A 19,412-nucleotide genomic window follows, 5' to 3' on the forward strand; every position below is an offset into this window, starting at 1 on the left:
GCACTAAATTTACACAAATCCACTTAAAATTTGGTTTTCTTTGATATGTAATTATTAAAACTTCATCTCAAGTGGGATATAAAGGAGTTTCTACTGTATGTAAAATACCAAGTCATCCAGAAGCACTTTTGTAATATAGTAGAGTTTATTCAAGTCTTAATGGTTTTGCTTTGGAGGAGCATATTGTTTTATTGTTCAGTTCAGCGATGCTGATTGTAAATGCTTAATTACATTCCTTTTCTTTCACTGATTTTGGCTCATTAGTATATGACACAAGTTAGAAGTTTAAATAATAATACCCATTCTATTAATATATCTTTTCTAAGCTTTGTGTACCATGCCCTGCTTGTTAATGGAATTACATACGTATGTGCTACAAACAACACCATAGACAGCACAGGACCATTTGCCTTTCTTATAGAGGTAAGAAAAATTTCTTTTCAGAATATGTTGATGCAAGTTTAATCAAAACCATTGACTTACTAATGTTTTGCAATGTTCTACTCTTGCCCTTTGGTCTACATTGGTTATTACATGCTCTGTAAGATCAATGCTTGTCAGTCTTCTTCAGCTTTATAAAATAGAAGTATTGCTTCATGTAATGCATTTGTTTAACATCCCTGCCCCTGTGCTTCAAAGGCCTTGCTTGTGTTATAGAAATACTATTAGGTGCCCTACAGTACCAGCTTTAGGTTTAAAAGAGTCTTTTTTCCTCTCGTGATACCATCATCATAGTAAATGTGTGTCCGTACCTTCTAATTAAAAAAGGGAATGGGCAATGCTGGTGTGCTAGGTATAAAGGGAGATTTAGCCCTTATGGCACTATGGCAGCACAAGAAATGTACCAGTGCATTTGTAACACTGAAAGGCACCCTAGTATGTATTCAATTGGTCCAATGTACCGTATGTTGTATTTTGCCTTATTAAAATTTCACTGTTTTCAGCTTGCCAGCATGCACTGGCAGGCCTAGAACTAAAATAAAGTAATGTTCTTTTCAAAAAAGTAAAGCTTGTTTGGTCTCTTCTCCTACAATTCTGCTTTCCTCTATGACCGTCAACTCTTTTTTCTCTCTCCTCTCCACCCTGCCTTGCTATCTTCGGGTATGAAGGATAAGGACAAATTTCAGCCTGCTTTCCTGCTCCTTCTCATACCTATGTTACTGTGTTCTGTTTAGGTTTCTACACCTTGCCTGTCACCATGGCATGACATGGCTACTCTTCCCTTATCTTCAGCTTTGTATTTTTAAGTGCAGCAAATGGGTTCACTGTAGCAATGCATCCACATTAGTGACAGTTGTATAGCCTGTAATGACTGCCAGTTGTATTGTAGATACAAAATATTAGGTTTCAGAGTAACAGCCGTGTTAGTCTGTATTCACAAATGATATTTTCTACACACTGATGTCTTTAAGCTTCTGCAGAAATATTGTGGCTATACACATCCATACATTCGTGTAGCCTAATGTTCTTTAGCTGTGCAAGTTTGCATATAGGGGTCATGCTGGCTATTTATGTTTTTAGGGCATCTAACAGATTTTAGCCTGAATTTAAGAAGTTAATGTGACATTTTATTTTAGCTATGTCAAGATACTTCCTTCATTAATTTCTCCAGATTTGCAAGGCTTTCATTGGTAGCCCCTTGATATCGCAAGTGACGTTTGCTCATCCTTTTGAATTCAATGCAGATTTTCAACAAGTGCTGGGGAAATATATGGTAGGTAATTCTCAAAACTATAAAATCAAGTTTACGCCCATGGCTGCTACACAATGTTAGAGAAAGGACCTTGTGTAGTCTACCTTGGCAGAGCACATGCAAGGGAAAAAAGAAATTCACAAACATTTATTTAGGGATCTGCTCTCAATAAAATAATTATTGTCTCTCTTTTCCAGAACAGTAAGTTATTGTGTTTTTATATATATATTTCTTGTCTAGAAAATCTAGTTAATATTTAACTAGAACTTTAAACAGTCCTTTTATACTGCGTCATCTGATCACACACACACATCTTACAAAGAGCAGAGGAAGAGAGAGAGAGGGAGAGATGTGTGCATGGTAAGTATTTAAAATGTAATCTTTGATCTTTTAGGTGTGTTTTGAGTAAAACAGAATTACCCTATGATCAATGTAGTAAAAAGTTTAAGTTATTGGGACAAGAAACTATTAGAAGGTTTTTAAATCAGCATTGCACTGCAGTCAAGAGGGGGGTTTGATCAGTAACACCTTAGTGAAAGAATCAGTCACCGCAACTGAGAATCTGTTATTACTTTCAAGGGAGATTAATTGTACCCAGCATGCTTAGAAATAGATTCCCTCCTACTGTATTGTTCAGATAGCATTTTGGAAATTGCACTCTTCCCCTTGCCCATAAAGAAACTCCTATTAATTTGTTAGGTTTCAGAGTAGCAGCCGTGTCAGTCAGTATCTGCAAAAAGAACAGGAGTACTTGTGGCACCTTAGAGACTAACAAATTTATTAGAGCATAAGCTTTCGTGGGCTACAGCGCACTTCATTGGATGCATAGAATGGAACATATAGTAAGAAGATAGATTGTGTGTGTATATATACACACATACACACACAGAAAGAAGTTGGAAGTTTCCATACAAACTGTGAGAGGCTAATTAGTTAAGATGAGCTATTATCAGGAGAAAAAAAACTTTTGTAGTGATAATCAAGATGGGCCATTTAGACAATTGACAAAAGGTGTGAGGATACTTAAGGAAATAGATTCAATATGTGTAATGACCCAGCCACTCCCAGTCTCTGTTCAAACCCAAGTTAATGGTATCTAGTTCGCATATTAATTCAAGCTCAGCAGTTTCTTGTTGGAATCTGTTTCTGAAGCTTTTCTGTTGCAAATTTGCCACCCTTAAATCTTTTACTGAGTTTGTTAGAGTTTTCTAAATATAGAGAGTTTATCAAGTACTGTACAGTTCCTAAATGTACTTGATGAAATATTTTTTTAGTACCTGAATGCATGAAGATACAGTGTGGAGTTTATATTGTTATTACAAAGTCTCATATGTTATTTGGTGTCAAATTTATCAAATTTTCAACACTGTGGGCCAGATTGTCATCTCTGCAGGTAAAAACTAGCAGAGGACTTGAAATTCTGGAATTCCCACTCAGAGTTTCCTCATTAGCATTCCATTACTGGGGGGCCCTTCAAACCTTTGTGATTCCCTGTGTTCTTTACAGAGGTCCTTAAGGTATGTGTATTGCTTCTCAGCCTTGGCCCCTAGATTCCATGGCAGGAAGGCTTCCTACCTGCCTCCACCCCCAAAAGCACTTTGAAATCCTCAGATAGACTGCACTGTCATAGATGGTATCTTAGGTTTCAGAGTAACAGCCATGTTAGTCTGTATTCGCAAAAAGAAAAGGAGTACTTGTGGCACCTTAGAGACTAACCAATTTATTAGAGCATAAGCTTTCGTGAGCTACAGCTCACTTCATCAGATGCATATCGTGGAAACTGCAGCAGACTTTATATATACACAGAGAATATGAAACAATACCTCCTCCCACCCCACTGTGCTGCTGGTAATACCTGCAGGTATCTTACTGCCTCATAACCTTCCCATAAGCCCATTGAGTGATTGCCACACAGATAGAGGAGAAAGTGCATTCCAACCCCTCTTCCATATGCAACATGCACTGGACCTTGGTCCCCTTCATTCTAGGAAGCAGACAGGACAAGCTAGCCTATTATTTTCATCATTCAAAAACCCTGCTGATTAACAACAGGATTTACATTTTTTCATTCAAAACTAATAGTGACTGCAAGCATGCAGAAAAGGTTTACATTCTGAGAACTTAGGCATGCAAATATAGGTTGGTATGAAGTAGGAAACAGGTTATATTGCCAACTATCAGTATGTTTATTGCCAGGTTTCAGAGTAACAGCCGTGTTAGTCTGTATTCGCAAAAAGAAAAGGAGTACTTGTGGCACCTTAGAGACTAACCAATTTATTTGAGCATGAGCTTTCGTGAGCTACAGCTCACTTCATCGGATGCATGCCGTGGAAACTGCAGCAGACTTTATTTATACACAGAGAATATGAAAAAATACCTCCTCCCACCCCACAGCAGGACAGTGGGGTGGGAGGAGGTATTTTTTCATATTCTCTGTGTATAAATAAAGTCTGCTGCAGTTTCCACGGCATGCATCCGATGAAGTGAGCTGTAGCTCACGAAAGCTCATGCTCAAATAAATTGGTTAGTCTCTAAGGTGCCACAAGTACTCCTTTTCTTTTTATGTTTATTGCATTACTCCAAAAAGCATTGGGAGCCCTCTAGTGGCCAAAGTTAAAGTGTCACAGTCCTGCAGATATTCACATGCCTAACTTTAAAAGCATCAGTAGCCCTGTTGATTTAAATGCAACTTCTCACATGCGTAAAGTTAAGCACATGCCCAAGGTCCCAATCCTGCAATTAACGCTATGCAATCAAACTCCTGTTCCTCCACAAATTCCCTAGGAAATCAGTGGGGTTCCACTAGGGTTGCCAGTTTTGGTTGGACATATTCCTGGAGGTTTCATCACATTACAATCTTTAATTAAAGATTAATCTTTCATTCCTGGAGACTCCAGGACAATCCTGGAGGGTTGGCAACCTTGGGCTCTACACAAGTACAAGGATCTACCCATAAAGAGTGTTTTGCAGGCTTTGGGCCTAAATTTCCATTCTGCTTAAAATAACCATGAAGCCAGAGCCAAAAAGACACACGGTAGAAATCAAAAGCTTTCATGCTGTTCATAATGATCATTCAAATATCACCCCAAAAGAAAAAGCAACCATTTTATGCATGGAATATTTTGAATCAGAAGAATCTCTCTCTGAACTCTCTGAAGAGGTCCATTCTAAAACTTGTTGGATGAAAAAAGCTAAATCTTGTAGTACAGTCATATTAATGGCTTACTTCTTCCATGTGATTACAATTAAATTAATATAGGAATCAAACTAAAATCCATTAAATATCAGAATATATGGCTTCTCAAATGTCTCCTATAACAACAAGATAGGGTGGCTCCCTGCCTGAACATTGCTCTCTGGCAGACTGTTTGGAGCACTGTTCACTACAAGCTTTTCTTACGGAGATGAACTGGCACACAAAATCCTCCTACCTTACTGCAGAGAGAGAAAAAAGTCCTATTCTTTCAACAAGACCTGGAGAAACAACCAAGCCCTGTGGTCAGGGTGTGGTTGGTACTGGAATTCTGGGTAAGCCTTCCCTCAGGGACAAGGGCTTGTTGACCCATCTTTTTATACGGGGAGGTGTCTAAAGTAAAACTAAAAGCAATGCTTTGCCAAACATGTATTTGAACCTCCTTATTCTCTGGAGAAGAGGGAAATATTAAAGGTTTAGCATTGGAAAACATTGATGTCTTATTCCTTTGGTGCAAGTAGTAGATGTAACTGGTAATATAGTCACATGGAGTGCAGAAATTATCAGGAGGTTTCATTTTTTGTTTACCTTTGATCAAAAGGAAATTATGCAGCTGCAATTGTTGTTCTCAGAAAGTAGCACATAATTCCTTCTCCCCTCATCTTTCCTGTAGTGTTGGGATTATGATGGTTTTTCCTTACTTTATATTTTTTAAAATAATGTCCAATGGTTGAGTCAGTTACTGGCAAGGATTAATGGCCAGTAAGTAGGGGTATGACCCCTGCTGGTGAGGTGCTTTAGCAGTTCATCATTTGGAGCTGCTAAAATTTTGCAAGTAGTCATTTATATAAAGCTTGGAGCCCTGGGTGGGGATCTTTTAGAACTACTGTATTCCAGTTACAGGGAAATTACTTTGTTTTCTAGATCTTTTATTGTGTAAAGACAATGTGTGTATTATCTAAAAAGGACAGTTTTCAGAGTAACAGCCGTGTTAGTCTGTATTCGCAAAAAGAAAAGGAGTACTTGTGGCACCTTAGAGACTAACCAATTTATTTGAGCATAAGCTTTCGTGAGCTACAGCTGACTTCATCGGATGCATACTGTGGAAAGTGTAGAAGATCTTTTTATACACACAAAGCATGAAAAAATACCTTCTCCCACCCCACTCTCCTGCTGGTAATAGCTTATCTAAAGTGATCACTCTCCTTACAATGTGTATGATAATCAAGTTGGGCCATTTCCAGCACAAATCCAGGTTTTCTCTCACACACACACACCCCCCACCACACACACACACAAACCCACTCTCCTGCTGGTAATAGCTTATCTAAAGTGACCACTCTCCTTACAATGTGTATGATAATCAAGGTGGGCCATTTCCAGCACAAATCCAGGGTTTAACAAGAACAACTCTGACATCATAATCAAAAAGGCTGACAAAGGAGGTGCTGTTGTCATCATGAATAGGTCGGAATATGAACAAGAGGCTGCTCAGCAGCTCTCCAACACCACTTTCTACAAGCCATTATCCTCTGATCCCACTGAGGGTTACCAAAAGAAACTACAGCATTTGCTCAAGAAACTCCCTGAAAAAGCACAAGATCAAATCCGCACAGACACACCCCTGGAACCTCGACCTGGGATATTCTGTCTACTACCCAAGATCCATAAACCTGGAAATCCTGGGCGCCCCATCATCTCAGGCATTGGCACCCTGACAGCAGGATTGTCTGGCTATGTAGACTCCCTCCTCAGGCCCTACGCTACCAGCACTCCCAGCTACCTTCGAGACACCACTGACTTCCTGAGGAAACTACAATCCATCAGTGATCTTCCTGATAACACCATCCTGGCCACTATGGATGTAGAAGCCCTCTACACCAACATTCCACACAAAGATGGACTACAAGCCGTCAAGAACACTATCCCCGATAATGTCACGGCTAACCTGGTGGCTGAACTTTGTGACTTTGTCCTTACCCATAACTATTTTACATTTGGGGACAATGTATACCTTCAGATCAGCGGCACTGCTATGGGTAGCCGCATGGCCCCACAGTATGCCAACATTTTTATGGCTGACTTAGAACAACGCTTCCTCAGCTCTCATCCCCTAATGCCCCTACTCTACTTGCGCTATATTGATGACATCTTCATCATCTGGACTCATGGAAAAGAAGCCCTTGAGGAATTCCACCATGATTTCAACAATTTCCATCCCACCATCAACCTCAGCCTGGTCCAGTCCACACAAGAGATCCACTTGCTGGACACTACAGTGCTAATAAACGATGGACACATAAACACCACCCTATACCAGAAACCTACTGATCGCTATTCCTACCTACATGCCTCCAGCTTTCACCCTGACCACACCACATGATCCATTGTCTACAGCCAAGCTCTGCGATACAACCGCATTTGCTCCAACCCCTCAGACAGAGACAAACACCTACAAGATCTCTATCAAGCATTCTTACAACTACAATACCCACCTGGGGAAGTGAAGAAACAGATTGATAGAGCCAGAAGAGTTCCCAGAAGTCACCTACTACAGGACAGGCCTAACAAAGAAAATAACAGAACGCCACTAGCCGTCACCTTCAGGCCCAACTAAAACCCCTCCAACGCATTATTAAGGATCTACAACCTATCCTGAAGGATGACCCAACACTCTCACAAATCTTGGGAGACAGGCCAGTCCTTGCCTACAGACAGCCCCCCAACCTGAAGCAAATACTCACCAGCAACCACATACCACACAACAGAACCACTAACCCAGGAACCTATCCTTGCAACAAAGCCTGTTGCCAACTGTGCCCGCATATCTATTTAGGGGACACCATCACAGGGCCTAATAACATCAGCCACACTATCAGAGGCTTGTTCACCTGCACATCCACCAATGTGATATATGCCATCATGTGCCAGCAATGCCCCTCTGCCATGTACATTGGTCAAACTGGACAGTCTCTACGTAAAAGAATAAATGGACACAAATCAGATGTCAAGAATTATAACATTCATAAACCAGTCAGAGAACACTTCAATCTCTCTGGTCACGCAATTACAGACATGAAAGTTGCGATATTACAACAAAAAAACTTCAAATCCAGACTCCAGCGAGAAACTGTTGAATTGGAATTCATTTGCAAATTGGATACAATTAACTTAGGCTTGAATAGAGACTGGGAGTGGCTAAGTCATTATGCAAGGTAACCTATTTCCCCTTGTTTTTTCCTCCCCCCCACCCCCACTTCCTCAGACGTTCTTGTTAAACCCTGGATTTGTGCTGGAAATGGCCCACCTTGATTATCATACACATTGTAAGGAGAGTGATCACTTTAGATAAGCTATTACCAGCAGGAGAGTGGGTTTGTGTGTGTGTGTGGTGGGGGGTGTGTGTGTGAGAAAACCTGGATTTGTGCTGGAAATGGCCCAACTTGATCATACACATTGTAAGGAGAGTGATCACTTTAGATAAGCTATTACCAGCAGGAGAGTGGGGTGGGAGAAGGTATTTTTTCATGCTTTGTGTGTATAAAAAGATCTTCTACACTTTCCACAATATGCATCCGATGAAGTGAGCTGTAGCTCATGAAGCTTATGCTCAGATAAATTGGTTAGTCTCTAAGGTGCCACAAGTACTCCTTATCTAAAAAGGAGTTCATCATTTAGTTGCTCTCTTAATAAGGGCTATTATTCAACTAGCCTGCTGTGAATAGGAGTCATCAGTACATCAATATCTGATTGAGGGCTATGTTATCCCATTTTCTGAGGGTGGGGGAATATCACATAAAATCAATAGCAATAGGAATCCCTAGTGGACTTCATGGAGTGGGGTGTTTTCTTAAATCATTAACCCCTGGGTTTCTGCAATCCAGAAGAATTCCAATATACTAGACATTTTATTAAACTAGTAAGAAAACTTACAGGGCAAAGAAGACTGAAGAGTTCTCTGAAAGTATTACCAGCCCCTCCTCTTGAAGGTGACCTGCACAGGATATTTAAACATTGTGGTTGTCTCCTTTTTTCTTCTGACAAATAAAAAGGGCCTGAAGGCTTTTTTTGTTGTTATTAATTTAAAAAAGGAAAGGGCCATGGAATGGTGTTCTGCTTATTTCTTACTCTTAAAAACATCAGGAATGTCATCTCTAGTCTTGCTGGAAGATTTAGAGGAGGTATATTGTGAACTTAATACAGTACCTTGAATCAAAGGGGCTTGCCAGTTGAACATTTAGGATATCTTTCCCTGGTTGAGCTGCCACCCCTCCCCACCAATAACTTAAAAAAAGAGAGGGTGGTGGGGAGAGGGGGCAGAATGCATCATAAAAAAGCAAAAACGGGCATGAGCACAATATCCTTTTTTCCATGGCAGGAATCCTGGATAATTGTATAAGGGGACAGGTGAGGGTGTAATTGACTAGATTTGGAAGCTCCACCCTACTTCAGTTTTTCAAAACTGGAGGATAAATCTTCACAAGTACTGTTAATTGGAGTTATATGGCTAACAGCCTGCTCTGAGAGAGTAGGGCTCCAAAACTGGAGATTGTGTTTTGTGTTTCCAGCTGTTTTAATTACTGAAAGTTGGTAAAGTAGCATCTATAACAAAAATCCTTACTCTCTTCTGTGCAGATGGAGTACAATAGGAAGTCAGGTGATATTACAATTTCTACGCTGCAAATTCAAGTTGATGATGTCAAAAATGTTATGACCCAAAATATTGATAAGGTTTTGCAAAGAGAAGAAAACCTGAGTGAGCTTGTTGACAGAACAGATGATCTCCAAATAGCGGTAAATTACATGACTTCTCATTCAACTTATGTATTTAGCCCACTCCTTTATTTCTCTGCATTTGTTCTACAGCTTCCTAGCAGTCTTTGTATTAGAATAATTGTGTGGCATTTTCAAAAGTGTTCCACAAGTGCTTGGGCTTTTGAAAATTCTACTCATAGTTCCTCGGCCTAGGTTCTGATCTCAGCTGTATGCATGTATCATCCTAATATCCATACCTTTTAGGCACACTGCCGCCAAGTAGAATCCACAGCCATGTTAGGTGAAAAGGCTACCTGCACCATGCATGGGGAGAATTAGGCAAGTCTGAATGGGATTCACACAAGCCAGCACAGCACTGGTGACGGAGCAGGGAGCCAACTAAACTAACAAACAGGAAATGCTGAGGAGCAAGGTGGGACCTCTGAGCACATTAGTAGATTGGGCCCAGCAAGTGGATAGGTGGGGCAAGTCTAGTTTGAGGATCATGCTAGTGCTTAGGCAGCTTGGTGGATGCCCAGTGGCAGAAATTTAGGTGCCTACCAAGTTAGTCGGCAGCTGATCAGGGGTGTTAAGGATCTAAATTTTGCACTTAGGTGCCTAAATCCCTCTAGCCCTTAGTAGCTATAGGCCCAATTCTGCAACTGGATCAATGCAGGTCGACCCCTGTGCCACACACAACAGAGGGCCACCTGCATAGAGTCTGGTGCAGGAATTGGGCTAGACCAAAAATTGATCTCTACTGCTAATGGAGAATTATAGAGGGGAAAGAACATGTTACAAATATCAACTGCACTGATACACCTCTATCGGAGTAGAGTGATTACACTGAAGTATTAGCATGCTATTATGTGAAACAACTACTGCATTTTTCTAGTCAGGTTGAATATGTACAACTAAATAGTTGAGGTTTTAAAAACTCTAATATGTAAATACTGTCTAAATAGGCCCACATCGGAAGAGGTAAAAATTTGGAAGCCAGGAGCAAATTAGAGAACAACATAAGAGCTTAACTGAACTGTGTGTAGTAGGAGCTTCTGAAGTTCTGTAGAACTCTACCCCTAAAATCCTCAAGTAGATTATCAAGTGTTCCCCTGCTTGGCTGTTAACAGTTTATAAACATCACATCATAACAGCACTATCAGTCATGGCCCGAAACCAGGAACCTGTTTCTATCAGCATCTACAACTGTCATTTTTAAATTAATCCTTTTTATTGATGCTGTACAAGGCCTACTTCTTTTTCACCACCCCCAAGAGTCTTCTTGGGATGAAACTCCACCGGTCATAAAAATAACATTTACTTTGCATCATAAGTATAAATCATCTTCTACCTTCTTGAAGACATTTAACATGTGGTTTAATCTTGTGTGATGATGCTCAATAAGTCCAGTTCCTGAAACATGAATTTCATATTTGTCATTTTGTTTTCAGGCTGATACTTTCCAAAAAAACACCACAAAGATTTCCAGGAAGATGTGGTGGAAAAACGCCAAAATGATGATAATTATTGGAGTTGTTCTCCTTATTATTTTAACATTTATCATTCTCCTAGCGACAGGTGTTATTCCAACATAAACTTTTGAATATTTTTTTGCCCAACATGAAAATTTTATAAATTTTATTTAAAAATTATTCTAGAGCACAAATATTTGTTATTTTGTATATTGTTCAAGAACTACTGAACCATTAACACCTGGTTGCTTGCATTCTTTAAAGTAATAAAGTAAACTACAGTATTTTCATCCAAAGGGAGTGTGTGTGGTATCGTTTTCTCCACTCTTGATGTAGTGAAACGGATGCAGAGAGGTTAAGTGATGTTTAAACCACATGCTGTAATAATGGATTGCTTAACTATTAGCTCATATACATATATGAGTAATTGAGAATTTTGAATGAGTGTCATAACTCTTCCCTAGCTATATTTTCTGGTGTTAAAGGAACATGCATATTAAAAAAGGAATTGCAGTAACTATTTTTCTTCCCCTGTCCCCACTTATGGTTTAGCACCCAAAGTGTAGAGTTGAACATAAAGGTCATGTATACGGTTCTCTTCTTACTTAAACAAAATATAGAGGGTGCGACAAGTGAGATTCGTCATTGTACAGCTGGGGAAATAATGGTCACATATCAAGTCAATGTTAGAAGCAGGATTGGACTCACCGCTCCTTAATCCCAGTCCACAGTCTTGGCCTCTGTGCAAAACACTTCAACCTCTCCAGCTCTCAGATTTTTTGCCTCTCTCATTAAAATGTAGTTTGTGAAACTGCAGGTTGTTGTCGGTAGCTACTGGTGTGGTGCTCCGCTCTTGTTCGATGATGATAACAGTTGGCTGCATGCGTGTTCCCTCTGTGTGCTGCCCCAGCTCTGCACAGATAGCTAACACAGCAGACCCTGAGAGAACCCCCAAAAACCACAGACTCTAGTAAGGTACGAAGGAACCCAAGCCAGGTTTCTTGTCAAACGAAGCACAGTAATATTTCCCTATGGACTCTACAGGGTATACTATGAATTTGTGCTCCTTGGCAATGGACACAGCTCAGTCAGTGGCAGGATACTCCACTGCCCCCTAGGTTAGGCAGTGATGTGCGCTCCGGGAGCTACTTTTATACCGTTGCGGGACAGATTTCTCATCATAGTTCAAACAAATCTATCCATCATGTTGTCCTTTTGACCCTGTCTTTAAGATACACCTGCCTGTTCCTTGTTATGTCTACGGAGTGTCTTGCCGCCATCTTGGCACAAGTTCCTCTCATTAGCGCTTATGCGTGTGTGTGCACGTGCCTCTAACAACCTTTTCTTGCCAACTTCTGTGAGTGGGACCTGCCTCTGGCTCACAACCCAGCTCTGCTTATCACTACCTGGAAGTACTTTGGTTCAGGCTTCAGGCCTCAGACTGGGCCTCTAATACAAGAATTTATGTTTCAGGGCCTTCTCTTACTACATTCCCCCACTTTTTAAGGGGAGGATGTTTACCCATTGTCCCAGAAAAGCATAGTGCCTGGATCGAAGATAACGCAGTGGACTAAACAGTTATGTGGCTACCTCCTTTTACCATCCATACACTCATGCCCCCCTGTCGTTCAGTCTGCACATTCCCTTGTACAACTGACAGACACAGGTGACTAATCTAAACTTTGGAGGAACTGAAGTCCTGCATGACAAATTGGAAAAACGTCACATGATCTTTTGATTGCACCTAGCCCTACTACAGCTCTAGTTCATTTACCTGCCTGAATCTGTGCATTTCTGGGGGTCAAGAAGTGTGGGGAGGGGGTTAGGGGGGGTTTGGTGGAAGCCATAGGTGATTTGCTGGAGAATGCAGTCATGTCCAGGTGACCCCACCCTGCCTTCTGTACTTCCCACCTCCTGTCCACTGCAATTGGGGATTTCAAAGCTGTCTGCAGGATGAGAGCACCAGCCATAGGATGGCTGGCTGGACCCCGACCCTCACACTTCTTGGATTAGGCCCCATTCTCACTGGTCCCTCTCCCATTAACAGAGGATGGTGATGGGTGTTTGCTAACCCTTCACCCCTTTAGGGCAGCTGTTGGGCTGGATTCTGCTCCTTGCTGATGCAATCAGGAAGACTCTAGCTTACCTACAGCTTCCTAAACTGTGGGTGATAGCACTTGCTGGTGATTACAGAGCCAACAGACCCAAGGTAAAAGCTCTCCTCCTCCTTTCCAGCTGCAGCCCTGAGATGAATGAAAGCTAGATACATTTCCACCTAATCAACTGTAGTCCTAGGCACAAGGATGTTGTGTGAGCATGAATACAACAGAAGTGTACATGAGCCACTGTTAAGATGGTAGTCAACACTGTGTAAGGCTCCCTCTGAGATACAGAGGAAAGAGAATGCCTGATTTGGACAGGGGCCTCCTATGACAGCCTCTCTCCCCTCATCTCCACAAACCTGATATTATGACTGGACAGTTGTTGATAATCACCCCCCTTTAAAAAGAAAAGAAAAATAGAGCAACTACCATTTAAGGGTCTGTCCTCAGATGTAGATTGTTTAAATCCTTAATATGGGTATGTTTGAATTATATATAGCTTCCAAGCTTGAATGCTTACCCATAATGGAACATCCACTCACTGGAGTAGGAGCATAGCTAGGATGTCCAGTACTTCCATTTTAGATCACCATCTGATCTTCATCGTGCATGAGGCCTCACTGCTTTACATAAATTTGCTTTAGTTTCCTATTCATGGAGGTAATTTGCATGCCTAGTGAAGGACTGAAGAGAAAAATTACTAGCTCTTAGCTCAGCACCATGAGGGAAATGATGCTTGTGAGAAGTATTCTTTTTCTCCCCCCCCCCCCCACTATTCAACACCTGCACCTGATGGAAGTACCCACAGCTACACTAATTTAATCTACCACTAGCTCCCCCCCTCATGCTGTCATCCACAATGCGCCATCTCTAGCTTGCAGGTGGTGGTGGTGGTGGTAGTGGTCGAGTTGTGTTGATCCCAGATATGAGACAAGGTGGGTGAGTTAATATCTTTATTAGACCAGCTTCTGTTGGTGAGAGAAACTTTCAAGCTTACAAAGAACTCTTCTTCAGATCTAGGAAACATAATCTGAGTGTCACAGCTAACTACAAGGTGGAACAGATTGCTTAGCATAAGTAGTTAATGGATTTCAATGGAGCATTCAAGGTCAAGTAGCCAGTTAACACCCATCCAGTCACAGGAGGTAAAAAGGAAGGGGGGGAAAACGGTGTGGCAGTTTAGTGGATTACAGATTGTTGTACTAAGTCATAAATCCAAGAAGCTGGTTGACTATACCAACTTTATAGGCCACCTTCAGGAAGAATTTCTGGACAAATACACCACAAAATCAGTAATATACCTGATGTGAATTGATATTTTCATCCTCTCAACAGATGACAAACTCCCTCAGAGATTTCCACCTCAACTTCAACCACTATCACCCACCCACCAAACTCTCTCTAGAACACGCCTCCAATAGTATCAACTTCCTGGACATCATGATCAGCTTCATCAATGGAACCCTACAGACAACTATATACCAGAAACCCACAGATCACCCTTTCTTTTCAGAGATCCAGTAACCACCCCAAACAAACCCAGAAATCTGTTATCTATAGCCAGATACCACAGAATATGTTCTGAGGAGAGAGTCTGGGATATATACCTTAATATACTCAAAATTGCCTTCACCAAACAAGGACACGCCACCAGAGACATAGATCGCAACCTGGAACAGGCTACCCTATTACCCCAAGAGAACCTGCTTCAATACAGAAATAAAACCCCCTCTGATCACACACCCCTAGTGGTCACCTACCATCCCACACTGGAACCCATACAGGGTATCATTAAACAATTACAACTCATATTTGATGGGGACCACATCCTGAAATAAATCTTTCATGAACCCCCTCTTCTAACATTCAAACAACCCTGCAACCTCTCCAAGCTCATCAGATGCAAGCTCCCCACAGACCAGAACACACCAACTCAAAGCAGCACCACACCCTGCCAAAACAGATGAAAAACCTGCAGACATATCTCTACTGCTGTGACAATCAACACCCCCCAACATCACACCTTTCAAAATCCATGGGTCCTACACATGCCTATCAATATTTGGTGTGCATCATCCAGTGCACTAAATGCCCCAAAACAACTATGTGCATGAAATGAGAATCACTGGACTCTCAAATGAACTCTCAAAAATTGTAAGACAAAAATATCACATCACCGGTGAGTGAACACTTTCACAAAGTGATCACTCACGGACCTCTCAGTTCTCATCCTCAAAGGAAACCTGTACAACACCTTCAAAAGACAAGCCTGGTGGCTTTAATTAATCTTTGCTAGACACTGAAAATCGACTGAATAAAGAAATTGTATCTATAACTCACTAAGCACTTCCCCCTCCCCCCCACCCCCTTCACATGACTGGAGCGGTATTAAACTGACCACTTCACCTACAATGGTCCCTTGAAATGTGTTAATTACTTATGCTAAACAATCTGTTCCACCTTGTATTTAGCTGCAAGTTTCCCAGACCTGAAGAGCTGCTCTGAGTAAGCTTGAAAGTGTGCCTCTCACCAATGGAAGTTGGTCCAATAAAAGATATTACCTCACCTATTGTCCCTCTCTATATTGAGGTTGTTCTGTTTTGTTTTTTAAATGATATGCTCAACTGAACGAACTCTATATTATCTGTAAGGGCATAGTCTGTTTTGCTCCAGCTAGCATACCACAGCTACTGCCGGACACTCCCCAATCCCCTCCACTGGATTGCATTTAATGAGGAGCTGTATAAATAGAACGATACTGTTTTCTGGCACTTACAGCCACACCAGTGTTCATAGTGCAGTGAATGTTCTTTGACTAAACAACTTAGCACATAAAACACCCAATACAGTCTTCACTACAGCCTTTACTCTAAGTGGGGGGTTTGTTACCTCATACCAACCAACAACTCGATTTACAAGAAGATTGCAACGTGCCAGATCTGATCGTAAATACTGGGCTGGCCTTTTTCAAGTGCTTATTGTTGCGGATATACCTGTTCTGTTTATGACTAGGTGAGGCCTCACCTACTTCTCCTGAATTAAATGTTAGTAATATGTATATCGGACATACAAATAGCAAGAGGACAATGTAGCTATTCCCTTTAAGAGTTATGCTTTACCCTAGCTTTTCCCTTAAATGGAAACAAATAAAACATTTATTAGAAATAATAAAGCTAACAGATTTGGGGAAAATAGATAAAAAGGTAGAGCGTCCCTATTAACAATATCTAAAGAGTCACCACATCAAAAATTCATCATTCATTGTTAAATAGAAAATTGGTTAAAACAAAAAATTATACAACCTCCAGCTATGCTACTGCAAGGAGTTTCTGGGCAACTGAACTGTGCAGGCTTGTCTTGTTCATGAAAGAAAGGTCCCGCTGTCTTGTCAAATTTTGGTTGGAAACTTTATTTGAAAATGCCAGGCTTTCCCAAAACTCCTGGAAACAACAGAAGCATCTTGTAAACAGACTGTGCTTACAGCTACATTGGGGAAAAAATAGGCTCAAGATTTGTATCCAACTCAAGAGTCCTAGGAGGAAAACCTTTATTTTTGGAAGAACTATGCACATAAAACCACATTTAATGTACAGTCAGAAAAATTACCAACAAATCTCAGACTTCAAACAGAAAGTAAAAGAATAATTAATTGAACCACTTAAACACTTCAAATTGAAACTAATCCTCTATCTCTGAAATGCATTTTAAAATAATTACAAGTAACATTTAAAAAACAACTACTGCTGTTGGCAGCCACGTTACTAAAAGCAAATGGCATGATACCAATAGTGATATCTTTAGCAAGAAGGCTACCAGGAGTAGGCTAAGTAATTGCCAACTGTAAATATACCTTGTCACAAAAATGTTGAGAAAGTGATTCTTTAAATTGCTAGAGCCCAAGCAGGTAGTCTTAAAATGAACACACAGGGAAAAGAAATACTTAAAGAGGTATTTTTCCAAGTTCAAAAAGCTCAGCTACAAAAAGATTTGTGTTCTTATAAAGCCAGAAAGCAAGGCTATGTAACAATCCAAATCCAGGATAGTTAAGTGGTTTCCAGAGACACTACAGAAAAGTCAACATTAAGCTTCTGCCATAGAAACTAACAAATTAAAGTGTCCGCTTTAAACAAGTTAAATCACCTCGAGTACTTCCTGAATTACTGGTATTCTTTCAGGACCAGCAAACTACACAAGATAACAAGAGAGGAAATCCCGAGGCACTCAGTCTTTCTCTGATTATATTTCTGAGACAGTCCTGGCTTCTTGGTGCTTCCCTTCAAGAAACAGAAGGAACTATCAAACACAATCCTTGGCTCCTATGAGATTATCATCAAGGCACTTGTTGCCTCAGTGGAATAGCTTAGCCTCATTCTTATAGCAAGGTTCTTCCTCCCATGTCACAGTCTGAAACTCCCAGGACACAGCAAGATAAAAATGGCAGAAGCAGCAAGGGTATCGACACAATGCTGATGCCATTTGAACCTACCCTCAATGAGTTGTCACTGTACGCAGGGGAAGAAGTGCTTATGGTGAGGAAGAAAAGCTGAGTGAATGACCAATATAACTGTGTGCAATTTGATGGGCAAGTGAATACAAGGCACTAGGTAAGGGACAAAAGTTCCATATGAGTATTGGAATGTATTTGGGAAATAGATGAAAACCAAAAATGTAATGAGACGCGAAAGTAAACCAAACTGAGTGGACAAGGGTCACACAACAAACTAGTTCTGACATAATTTTAAGTTAATAGGAAATATAAACACAAATTGTGTAGCATCCTCTCCCCCATTTCTTTGTATGTTGTCCTGTTAAATAGACTTCTTCCGCCCAAAAACTCGTCTTGTCTGTAGCAAACTAAGCACGTTTGGGTCCTGTATACATAATACAGGAGAGGACAAAGAACCAGAAAAAGTTTCTGAACTATGAGGCAATCAGCTGTTTCCAAGCCGAAGAAGGAAGCTGCCACTTCAGCAGTGAAGATTCAGCCTGCTCGGAATTCTTACGAGTACTGGCTCTGACCAACTCCAGGCAGAGATTAATTTTTCTCTGATACATTGTAAGGGGAAAAGCAGGTATGCATCATTTTAGGATTATATATTGTTAAAAAAAAAACATATTACTGTCTTCCTCTCCCTGCAACAACTAATAAAGCAAGTTAATTAGGTAACATTAAAGGTTACAGCCATTAGCCAGAATTGCATCGAATCTACTTACAGGAGTTTTGAACAGGTGCTGTGGCACAGAGTTTTCTATCCAATGCCTTAAAGCAACGTATGTGCTGACAATCCCTTTCAGTTATCCAGTTTGATTTACTCTATACCTTTTGCACACGTCTTCCTGTGCATACAACTTGGACACTGACACCAGGAGAGGTTATTGTGCCACACCATGCCAAGGTGCCATGATTAAATAGCATGGATTGCAACTTTAACCCCACCCAATTTTAATTTCATTCGTGAAACCTTCTAATTTTCAGTTGAAAAAATCTACGCTTGGTTTCAGCTAAAAGGAACTTTGTGAGGAATTCAAAATTGACTCAGCAACTTGAGTGAGGCATGCCTTACGTAGGGCGAAGTAGTATCATTATAACCCAAATGCATGAACTTAAATGTCAGACTCTACATGTAGCCTGAGCTCTGTCAGGTTAGTTCACTGAAATTTGATTTTTTTTTTTTTTTTTAAGTTAGGTAAGCAGCTAAATTTGGATTTACACATGCATCTTATACTGCTTCTTTTAACTTCAAGTTTCACTGAGCATGAAACAATACTGAGCTCCTTTGAGAAGAGAAGACTCATAAGTCCAGGTTCGTGCAGACGGAGAGCAATACACCTAATGCACAAGAATGATTTTAAAGAAGTGTATTATGGTGCATTGCACACACTCTGAAACTAACTCGCTATCTTGCTACACAGAAGTCCCAATCATCTTATTAACTACAGGAGTATAAAACTGGCAAGTTCAAGTTCATAGTCACAACTTGTCCATATTACTACCTTTATATCTAAAAGTGTGCAACATGCATGAGTTACAGTTGCTATAAGAAATTTAAACTTGTGCTTCCTGTTTAAAAATGTTTGTGTTTCCATATGATTCAGTGCATCAGCAGTTAGTACTGCAGAATGACCACTCTACTTCCTTTAACCGAATGCTGCTGCACCTGCTGTTTGCTCAACAGAACACAAATATATGGATAAGA

At 40.6% G+C, this 19,412-nt stretch overlaps 1 protein-coding gene across 1 annotated transcript; it reads left to right on the forward strand.

Annotated features, from left to right (window-relative positions):
- The first annotated feature begins 1,991 nt into the window (after positions 1-1,991).
- LOC311519642 (uncharacterized protein) lies at positions 1,992-15,768 on the forward strand. Its single transcript, XM_084626353.1, has 3 exons — positions 1,992-2,053; positions 9,522-9,680; positions 14,551-15,768. Exons 1-3 carry the CDS (start codon positions 2,051-2,053, stop codon positions 14,737-14,739), a joined length of 351 nt encoding a protein of 116 aa, XP_084482479.1. The 5' UTR covers positions 1,992-2,050; the 3' UTR covers positions 14,740-15,768.
- Positions 15,769-19,412: the final 3,644 nt, after the last annotated feature.

Source organism: Lepidochelys olivacea (genome assembly GCF_965140295.1).
Source record: "Lepidochelys olivacea isolate rLepOli2 genome assembly, chromosome: 4".
Taxonomy (NCBI): domain Eukaryota; kingdom Metazoa; phylum Chordata; order Testudines; family Cheloniidae; genus Lepidochelys; species Lepidochelys olivacea.

What these genes read in the sequence shown, in the direction of transcription:
- LOC311519642 (XM_084626353.1), top strand. An exon ending in CAGATGATCTCCAAATAGCG is followed by an intron (nt 9,681 to 14,550) that starts GTAAATTACATG and finishes TCCTCTCAACAG; the next exon opens with ATGACAAACTCCCTCAGAGA.